The sequence below is a fragment of the Falco rusticolus genome, chromosome 4 (assembly GCF_015220075.1).
Source record: "Falco rusticolus isolate bFalRus1 chromosome 4, bFalRus1.pri, whole genome shotgun sequence".
NCBI lineage: Eukaryota > Metazoa > Chordata > Aves > Falconiformes > Falconidae > Falco > Falco rusticolus.
The window spans coordinates 19,687,325-19,698,323 of NC_051190.1; the positions used below are offsets into that span (position 1 = coordinate 19,687,325).

The 10,999-nt window shown below is 39.7% G+C and overlaps 1 protein-coding gene across 2 annotated transcripts in view; it reads right to left on the reverse strand.

Annotated features, from left to right (window-relative positions):
- Nucleotides 1-5,980, reverse strand: part of SHQ1 (SHQ1, H/ACA ribonucleoprotein assembly factor) — a 51,488-nt gene extending 45,508 nt beyond the window's left edge. Inside the window, exons 1-5 of one of the 2 annotated variants that reach the window (XM_037385435.1) lie at nt 5,933-5,980; nt 3,294-3,473; nt 2,238-2,302; nt 1,235-1,357; nt 288-445 (exon numbers count right to left, since the gene is read on the reverse strand). In XM_037385435.1, coding sequence (XP_037241332.1) covers nt 288-445; nt 1,235-1,357; nt 2,238-2,302; nt 3,294-3,436 — 489 coding nt within the window. In that variant the 5' untranslated portion in view covers nt 3,437-3,473; nt 5,933-5,980. Of the gene's footprint in view, nt 1-287; nt 446-1,234; nt 1,358-2,237; nt 2,303-3,293; nt 3,474-5,798; nt 5,873-5,932 lie in introns of those variants that run through there. The other variant, XM_037385436.1, reaches the window with a different exon arrangement.
- Nucleotides 5,981-10,999: the final 5,019 nt, after the last annotated feature.

Here is a 10,999-nt window from a genome sequence, read left to right on the forward strand (position 1 = left end):
GTACTAAGGACCCCACTCAACCCTTTCCTCCAACACTGCAATCACTGCAGAAACAGATCAGCCTGTTGACTCTGCTACAAGATGAACTCTGTCTCAACTACCTGCTACCTCTGCAAGAACAAGGATTTGTCTTGACTACCACAGGCAAAAGCAGAATATTCTCAGTCACAGAACGCGCTAATGGAAAAGTTACCTAATGATCCTCTCTCGACTATGAAGTGAGCCAGGAAGCCCACCTAATGAGAAAGTTATCCAGAACTTTTATGATAGGACAAATATGCATCTACCTGCAGACGCTGGAACACCCCTGACCGCATATTCCCAAATCCGTAACAGTACTGTACTAGTAGAGTGTTTTCTGTGCTTGCTTTGTAAGGGGTCTGCTCTATTTCCCAGTCAAATTCTTCTTCCTCCTCTTCCTCCTCAGACAACTCGGCAGAGGCACCTTAATAAAATCACACAGTCAGAGAAAGATAATTACATAGAAAATATATATGATCTAATATAAAGGAAAACACTGATAACACAATAAGCCTTTCTCATTTTAGTTAATCTTTTAAGAAGTCTTAGACAACACTGGGTCATACAGGCAAATGCTTCCATCAGTAATTCATCGGTCCTGCTCCCAGTTCTCCTGCTTTCAAAAATGAAGACCAGGAACACTAAATTTTTTAAGTATACTCCCTCAAAGACTGAGGTAATTGTTCCACTGATTTCAACAAGATCACCATTTCTACTAAGAGAACCCTGACAGGAGTAAAGTGACATTATCAATTATTTAAGACAGATATTAAAAAATTTAACACAGGTAGTCAAACATTTTTGTCTGTTAAATACTGATGTTAAGCAAGTCATCCACTGGAACCTGCGGTTTTAATTAGCTTCTACCATTCGAGCTGAAAGTCCAGTTTTACTAGCTTGTAGAAAGCACAAGAGTCAAATGTGTGTGCATTATGCAGCCACTAGAGGGGCACAGAGATCTACAGAGGATTAGCATCTTGGGCACATTTCTGAAAATGTAAACATAACTATGCCTAGAAAGATGATGCGTATATAACATACAACACATTAGTTCTCTGCTCATCCGTATTTTCAGATTCATTCACACCATTCCTGTACCTTGGACTAGACAATAACCAAAGTAATGTATTTTTTCACATCTCACTATGAAGTTCTATAATTATTTCACTATGTACATGTACCACTAGGTTAGACAAGATTTTTTTTGTCATACCTATCTCTTCCACTAAATGTTTTGCTGTTCTTAATTTCTTTGGTGCTAAAAGAGATGTCAGCATGTCCAGTCCCTCAAAATATTGACCAGGAATCTCCTTAGGTAACCGAAGTGTAAAAATTCCTTAAAGGAAAATAAAAATACAATTATTACATTAAAATATCCCAGAAAAAAACGTGCATTTTCCCTCTGATGAAAAGCTCACAGAAACTGGGTCACATGCAGGTAGCATGTTGTTAAGCATCAATCTCTGTGCATGTTTTTAACCTTACTTCACAAACTTCTCAGAAATAAAAGATTCTGATAATAGAGCATTAAAGAAAATATTTAACCAGCTGTAGTCTCTTGACTCACATGGCATAAACACAAACCAACAAAATACAAGCTTTATTTCGTTTCTAATCCTTCCACCAATCAGGCAATCAACAGAAGTTCATAGAAACCTAACTACATTCAACAATCTGATTGTCTTAAGTCAAGCACATAATAAAGGCTTTGCAAGTACCAATTATAGGTTTATCATTGTGTTCTTTTATAAATAATACATTAATTCCAGAAGGTATATATTTTATTCCAGACATATCTTCCACGAAGGTGCTGAGAAAGGCTAATGTCTTCTCTCCTAAGAGGTATCCAAGAGACTGCCTTGGAATTCTCTGATTTCTACTCAGCCCTACCTGACTTCTTTGTAGATTTACTAGACTAACAATCTTGGTACAGTAACACATCTAGCCCCCACAGGGCTCGAAGAGGACTTGTACTTGTTGTTTTCATTATTAGGACAGCTCTGAACACATCCTTGGTGCTTAAGGATGGCCTAAGTACATACAATAAATCCTGTGCAAGATATTTTTTTTTATACTACATGACATAGGAGAAACTTGACATTTATGGTATCATACACTTCACTGAAGTTCTATGCAATTCCAGTGCAGCAAAGAAAAATGCTACTAACTTTCCAGTAATTATAAATTATACACATACTAATAACATTAACTAATACCTTTGTCTGTATTGTAAGATGCTTTTTCTCTGCCATCTTCTACAACTCTTCCAGGAAGTGTCAATCTGTGGGTAAAAAATGAGGCACCTCATTGAATGTCTGACTAATTCCATAACTTTACATTTCAGCCTATAAAAACATATGGCACATTCCAAGAGCAGCACAAAGGACTTAACCACATGACTCCTTCCAATAGTAATGGGAGACATGCAGCTGATTTCCCATGTACTTTAAAATCTTTTTCCCTAACTTGGCAGAAGAGATCAGCACCCGAAGTTGTGACTCCTGGTTTCCCAGGTTGGATGAGGTCACAGCCACCACAGACGTGACACTCTCGGCACTACATGCAACACCGAAAATGCTGCAATTTAAGAACTGTAAGATAACCCACAGTGACAGAATATGAGAAATCATCCAAAGTTCTTTTATTTCTTATTCAGAACACCTAGGTCACTGCATTCTATCAGTCCACTAAAACCCCTTGCAGCTGGTCTACTAATGCATATTATGGAACCATGTGCAAGAATACAGGGAACAAAAAATAATGAAGGTTAATAGCTCGTCAGCTCTTGCACACCTTAGGTTCCCTTAACACTTTTAACACCGAGATTGTCTCTTCCTTTTCTACAGAGTAGTAGGAAACTTGCTATCTAGAAAAAATATACAGCACAGAACCTCACTTCCTACTGCCTCCACCCACATGACTTTGCTCCCTTTATATTATTACAAGTTTATCAAAATCCATTCTTTACCAAATATATTGTATCTGGCTCTCAACAAGGAAGAGGCACACATATATCCAGAGAATTGTCTTGCCATTTTACAATTAACAATCTATTGTAAATTTATAAAATTTTCTTTAAACTCCCTTAAATGTGATTTAATGACTAGAAACAAAGAGGCCAGATCCATAAAAACAACTCTTTGCATGAAACAGGCTGTCTGCAGAACACAGTGTAAAAGCTGCAGATGAGGAGCGTTCTGAAGAGACCAAAATGAAGTTCATTCTCTACTGACTTATTTTAAGTTATTTTTTTTAACTCTTCCACTACTTACCTGAGAAAGTATGGTTTAACATGAAATTTAAAATCTTCCCCTTCAACATACACATCAAACTCTGAAGGTCTGGCATAAGGTACTTTGATTATTATTGTAAGAAAATCCGGATCCTGGGTAAGTTCAAAAGCTGGAGTTATCATGATGAATCCAGCAGAAGCAACCACTGGCTGTGTGGCCCTATCAAAACAGGAAAACAAGGAAAGATTATTGTAGTTTCCGATGTATGACAGCAAATAGAGGCTCTTCAAAATTCTTTAAGAACAACGTATCAGATTCTCACGGAATTATCTTCCACATGCTCAAGAAGAAAACACTCACGACAACAGCAATTAAACAAACAAAAAAGCGTTATCATTAATTTGAAGGTACCACCTCTCTGCACCTTAATGAAACAGTTGAACATGCATCAAGGCAAAACATTTGGAGCACAGGAAAGTGCCTATTCAATTCCGTACAAACAACACACTAAATTCAGTCCTAGAACGCAGCACCTTTTTGCAACTGTTGTTTACAGTTTCATACATAGTGGATGTTAGATCTTTACAGTTCATTACTGACCTGATCACAAACCACTACTAAAAATTACTGAAAAACAGTAACATTTCAAAAAAATTAAGAGCTGTATTTTATAATTCACACACATATTAGTCCTAACACAAGCAATAGATTCAGTACACCCTAGATTATTAAATTTGAAGAGCAGTATGCTTAGTGTGTATGCTCAGATACACAAGCCACTGGAATAGTACATGCACAGTAAGAGAAAGATGCTCCTTTGTGGTGGGCTTGTGACACAAGAGCCATCTGAACCGTTTAAACATGAGCAGCTGACACATTCAGGATGTCCAATGCAAACATGCTTACTGTTTTGATCAGTTTGCAGGCTTTTCACAAATCTTGAAGTATCCTAAAAACCTCACATTCCTTCTGAGGATTCAGTCAGAGAAAACATAACTAATACAGTAGTTGTAACTGAACTAAATTACCTAGAGGATTAGAGCATATCTGGCATCTCCTTCACCAGGTGTTTTTAAGGGCAATTTAGATAAACAGCCATCAGAACCATATGTACATGGGCATGTGTATATATTTAGCATGAGAGAAGGAATTTATACAGTACCATTCACCTTATATATAAATTGTCGGACTCTTCAATAGCTTCTAAATGCAAGATAATTCCTCAAGTTTAACTTAGAATACAGCTGGGGGGCGGGGGGCGTGCAGGTAGGAAGGATCCCACTCTTTTAAAATTATCTTTTTAAGATAAAAATATTTTTATCAAAACCTGCAAAACAGAGCTATTATCTGGAAAAGAGCTACTTTTGACTTTCGCAGTTATCTTTATTAAGCTTATACCCATTCTGACAATTTCATGAACACACACAGGAAATCAACCATAGAGGTGACTTAGCAGTCCTGAGTTAACCGTTGCCCTTTATCTCTTCGTCTTGAAAGTCTTTTCCAACCTAAATATTTCTGCGACAAACCGATTACCCTTTTTTTAAAATACAGATCTACCTCATTCAACAGGTATGAAAAAAAATTAAACTCCCCATTTCACCGCATCACTTGATTCCAGGGCAACATTCCCATCCATTCCAAGCTGAGAACCTGCCACGTGTTTATTGAGCTCTAACTAGATAGGAAATACCTGGCTTAAAGAACACCTGCACAGTGATTTACATTGCTGCGGGCTTTCTCCATTTAAGCACCACACGCTGTGCAACACAGGATAGAAGGTAACAAAAACCCACTAGCTCATTTAGACCCTTCAAAACAATATGCCAACCTGTATTTTTATCCTCTCAAATCAGAGGTCTGTTTTTGTTTTGGGTTTTTTTTTTTTTTATTTTAACAGTAGCCCCAAAGCCAGGCCCAGCTGTTCCTGCTCTGAGCTTCTCAGCGCTGCTGCACTTGTGGAAGCCATAACACAAATAACCCCAAAACAACCTGGAAGCTCGCACACAAATCCCTGTTATTTCCCAGACCACAATCTCAGAACCACCGAGTTCCAATCCCCAGCAGCGCTTGCCACAAGCTAAAGTCAGGTACTCCAAAATAATTAAGCTTCCCTGCGTTTTCTGTAAAAGAGACAGCTATGCACCACAGAAAACAAAACATCAAAATTAAAGAAACCCCCCCACACACACACACAAAAACCAAACAGCAAGTAGAACTGAACCGTTTCCCTTGCAGCAGGAGCTGGCAGGAAAAGGGACGTCGAACGCTTTGCCCTGCTTTCCCTCAGAGTCATTACAGTAGGGCACAATTCCCCCCCGCTGCCCGTTAAACCGGCTCAAACCGGACTCTCAAGCCGCGCCGCGGGGCACACAAGAGGGAAGCCCCTCGGCCGTACTCCCGTCGGCCCCGGGACAGGCGGAGAAGCCGCTAAGACAGCGGGGACGCAAGGAAGGAAGGCAGGCAGGCAGGCACGCGCGGACTCCCCGCAACAGACCCGCACCCTGGCTGAGGGCCGCGAACCGCCGCCGCCCGCCCCAAGACCTGCTGAGGTGACGGAGCCCTCCGAAGTTGCGGCTGCCGGCGGGAACAGGACAGCGCCGCGCCGCTGCCCTCAGGCCAGGCCCGCCAGGCCCGCCAGGCCCACCCGCCGCCGCCCCGCCGCCGCCGCCACTCACCGCGCCCGCGCGGCTCCCGCCGCTGCCCGCCCTCACCGCGCGCGCGTGGCTTTGCGACAGGAAACGCGCATGCGTCAGGCGGCTCCGGAGCGCGGGAAACGGCGCCGCCCCGCCGGGCTGCCCCGCCCCGGTCCTCCCGCCTCCCTGAGGGGCCGCCCTTCTCGCCGCTCCCCGCCTTTGGAAAAAAAACAAAAATGGAAGGGACGGGGTAGAGTGGCGGCGATAAGTGAGCGATGTAAGGCCTGGGGAGGGTCCCCTACCACACACCAGGCCTGGCCTTCCCTTACGCTCCCTCACGGGTCTCACCGTCGTCGGGGGCGCCAGCGAGCAGGGCCGTTCCCGGCAGGCTTTACGTTAAAGCAAAAGTGATGATTTGGTGGGCCTGATGTCCTGGTTTAAGGGAGGTCTAAGGGTCTCCAGAGAGAAAAGCAGTATTTGAGCAGATCCTAACCCTCAAATTACTGTCATTCTGATACATCTATGGAATGCTAGTCAGAGACCGGGCTGCTGCAGTGTGAGGATTGCCTGCCTAACCTCAGCTCTTCTCTCTTTCATGATAGCTGCAGCCATACCTAAAACTGGTTTCTAACGTGGTCAGATACTGCTGAAAGTAAATTGTCTCACAAATAAGTATATAAGAAATACCTGTATGTGTGTAAGTAAAGCGTGCAGTGAGAACAAATACCTCTGGAGAGGACAGAATGAAGTTAAGAACTGAGTAAATAGGAATAGAAGGTTTGGACCTAATGTAAGGTGAGGTGGTAAGGATAAAATGATTTCAAGAACCAAAATGCATCAAAGTGGAGGACTGCAGAAATAAATGGAAGAGTGACCTCGCCAGCAAGTCAGAATAGGAATTCCCAGTTACATAAGTCTCTTCTAAGACAGCGGATAAATGCAAACAAGACAGACAATGTAAATAAAAGTCAATCCTGATGAATCAAAAGAAATACAGCATCAAGGAGAAAATACAACAGGCAGCTCAAAAAATTGCTAAAAGCAGAAAAATTGGTTTAAAAGCCATAATTTACATATCTTTAAATATAGCACCTAATGTAGGATTAATCTGATTTTTCTGTCATTAGACCATGAAAGGTATTCTGGTTCCAGATAATCTTCTACATTTTTAAATTCCTCTGACTCTTCCTCTCCCGGCCTCCTCTGAAATGCATTCAAACATTTTTCCTGACGGGAAAAAAACATAATTATGTAACCTCTGCTAATGAAGGTTTTTTATTAAAAAAAAAGACAAACAATCTTTCAAGCTAATAAAGATTGATTCTTCTTGGGGGAAATCCACTGAATATACCATCTTTTCACGAGAAAACATCTTCACTCTTGTAAAGAACTGAACCAGCAGTTTAAATACTGCACAAAAATTAAATAGTTGCTTCAAAATAGATCATTCTCCCCATTGATCTAAAATTGATGGATGTTTTTAATATTCAGCCTAAATTTTCTTATGTCCCAGTTTTTTACATGCAGAAATTGAAGATGCATGGCATATAAAATGCATTTTTTTATATTAAGATGTTAATGACATCTAATTTCAGATGCTGGTTTGACTTGGACCAAGGCCTTGATCAAGTCCTCAGAAACTTTTGACGCATTTCCAGAGAACAGCGCTATTTAACCTCTGGACCTTGCCAATGCAATCTATAGTAAGAATATTGGACAGGAAGCTGAGTTATGAACCAGTAGGCGCCATCTACTCTGGGTATATTTAAATTTGCATGACAAGTCTATGAAAGATAAAGATGATGTTACATCAGAGAGTTTATTCTTGCCTAACTGACACTTTTCAAGACTGCCTCAGAATTATATTTTTAGAGTCTAAGAACTCCCAGCCTTTTTTGTCTGATAATACTTTCCTTGTAAGAGGAATATTTATATGCTGATTTCAGTGACAAAGCTGGTGCATCAGCCACCCGGCTTTTCCATCCCAAATTAAGTATGAAGAAGCATCTCTAAGAAATTTACATTGCTTTCTTCCATAGAAAGCATACTGAGTTTTTTAGAACTATAATGAAAAAGTCTTATCTAGAAATGTAAAAAGACTACCTCTTCTGGCGCATCTTTCTAATGAAGAAGTGAATTTGGCTGCTATATATTTAATGGAACACTGAAGAATGAAAATGCAAGTATCTACAATTACCTACAATGTCTTGGGCAAGTAGTTAGCAAGACTTGCTATCCCTTTGAAAAAAAGAAACATGAAGCTTTGCAATTTACAAGCGCGATTGACTCTACATGGCTAATAATAACAAGTAAATCTCGCATAATCCCACAGACACAATACATGCTATATTCTAGATATATAATTGGCATGTACATAAAAATGGTAATCAGATACAAAATGTGCGTTTAGTTTAACATGTAAAAAGAGGAATAAAAGTGTTTCTCTACCCAGGAAACAAATGGAAATGCAGTAGGTGTATGTTTCAATCAGAAATATATTCCTCCATGAAATACATTATAAAATACAATATAATACATAACTATTTCCATTGTCTGAATTGCCAGTGCTATAATTGTTATAAACAACTAGAAGTAGTTCTTTAATTGTCAGACTTACACTTGGCAAAAAATCAGTGTAGATGAACAATGTAAATTATAATTGAGGGCCTTTCCCGAGATGGAAATAGAAAATATAATTGTACACTTGAGTAAAATGCATATTATTCTTCCCTTTAATTTGAAAAGAAGTGAAAAACAAGTATTTTGGCTTCTTTTGTCTAAGTGGACTGAAGCATTCCTCCAAATCTAACGCATTTTAATCTGAGTTTTCTTTCCCCATAGATTTGATTTTCCAGGAGTTTATAATACTTAGCAATTTCACTTACAGAAGTACTGTGTTCATAATACAATGTTATCTTCATAGTTTTATTGTCCCTCTTTCCTCTTGCAGTCTCCCTTCTACAAAGATAATGAAGCTTCTCATTTTATTTCTCCAGAGGAGGTAAGGATCCTAGATCATGAAGACCTTCTGTCCTTTTTCAGATGAGGATAACAGCATGGGTCTCTAGAGGCAGGATGGTGGTCTTTATAAATTCAGGATCAAACTTGCAATAGTCTTTACAAGAATAAGATTGTAACAGGCAGGGATGTAAATACGTAATGTGTTTCTTGGTGTTACCTTTTGTGGTGTTACCTGCTTGGCAGATGTCCAACTTGCTTTGCAGGAGGTATATGTAAAACTTGCATGGGAGAGATCAATTCACAGTTTAGCTTCTTAGTGACTGAAGGACATTGAGTGTAATATCAGTACCTAAGAGCCTGACCTGCCACTGCTAAGCAGGAGAGTTCTTAGATCAGTGGCCCATGGAGTAGTCCAGAGGCAGGCACATTGCATATGGCTCTATGTGTGGCAAACGTGGTTTTTTTTGTGCTGAAGCTGCTTTCAGGTTTTTGAACAGCTTCCTAGGGATCTGCTGGGGTTAAGAGCCCTTGGAGTTGTTCAATTTACACTCCAGAAGTAGCATATAAAAACCTTCATCTGGGTTTTTAGATCAGCTGTAGGACAGTGAATTTTTAAAATTTATTACTCACTAGATAGCATGTGTATAATTTTCTTACTGTGTCTAATCTGTAGAGAGTGTACTTCCATTACAGCCCTGTTCCCAGGAACCTGGCTCTTTTAATGCTTGAATCTTTGGCTGCTGCAGAAAATAGCACCTCTGACACAACCTTAGAAATTGTCATAAAAAAATTACTAAGAAAGCTTCATTTTTAAGATTTTCTCAAAATACAACTATACTTTAAATTAGTTCCTTACAGAGTTACATTATAGTACAGGCCTCTGAATGATTTGCCTTTTGATACAAACAACAATGCCACATTACTGTGTTTGCAATACAAAATATGCCAAACACACTTGATATTGATAAATTTGTTTAAGTCTAAAATATGTGAAGTTTTACTTAAGCTGGTTGTCACTATTGTTTTAGATCTAAGCCACGAGTTTAACTGAATATCTCCGTAGCCACTATCACGTATAGACACTGACATCGTGGCCAGTCCACAGCTTTGCTGCCAAAGTTGAACAGTGTATTCAGCAATGCTGGTCTGAAGCTGTGCAATGGAATTTTGTTTCAGTCCAGCAGTGGAACTGATTCTGGGTGAGTGTGCATGCTGGTGGCATGGAAGAGTGGATATTTGCACAACTCAGTTTGAAAGAAAATGGCGCAAGGAGGCAGGTAAGCAGTATACTACAGCATGTCACAGAAACAAGGGGAAAAGTCTCTAAAAATCTCTTAGAATGTTTTTCAGATTTCATAATGTTTACCTTAGTATTTTTATGCAGACACTGCTGACACATCTCCTGCATATGAAATAGGTTTTATTGACAGTATAAAATCACACATTTGTACAGGTTGAGGATTTTAGGGGGTTGCTACTGGTACTCTTTTTTTTAATGTTTGGTAGGGTTTTATTGTAGTATATATATTCTCAGAAAAGAGCATATGTTCATGCATTGTGGTTTTTCTGTAGTTTCTCATTTGGTATTGCTATTTTCTCATACCATGAAGTAATTTATATTTTGCATCTGCTCAGAATCTGAGTTGGATGAAATCCTGAAACAGTAATCATTCATTGCATTTTCACTGATACTAAGGCAAAGGACTTTTTGGGACACCACTAGTGAAGGCATGTGGTGACAGCAGCATAAAATGGCCAGGCTGCATAGTTTCACTGCCAAGTGAATGCCATTTAAGTAGCAAAGGACCAGCTCTAGGAAGATTTATCCTAAAAGTAAACCTGCCCTTACAGAGTAAGCTGTGCAGCTGGAGGTTCACCCCTTTTGCAGGACATCCATCATTTACAGTATTGATATAGTGAAAAACCTAGAACTCTGCTGCAGACTGAAGCTACATAGATAACAGAAACATTAACACCCGAGAAAGAGCGAAGCTTAGCACTTCGCATTTCGAGAAGGGACAATTAGTACCGATGTAGATGAGCTTAACAAGAATGTCAATAAGGAGCCTTCTGACAAGGACGTGCTAACTGCTAAAAGAAAATAAAACAAGGTAAAATAATGGAGGTAGTAGGAGATCAGCAACTTCC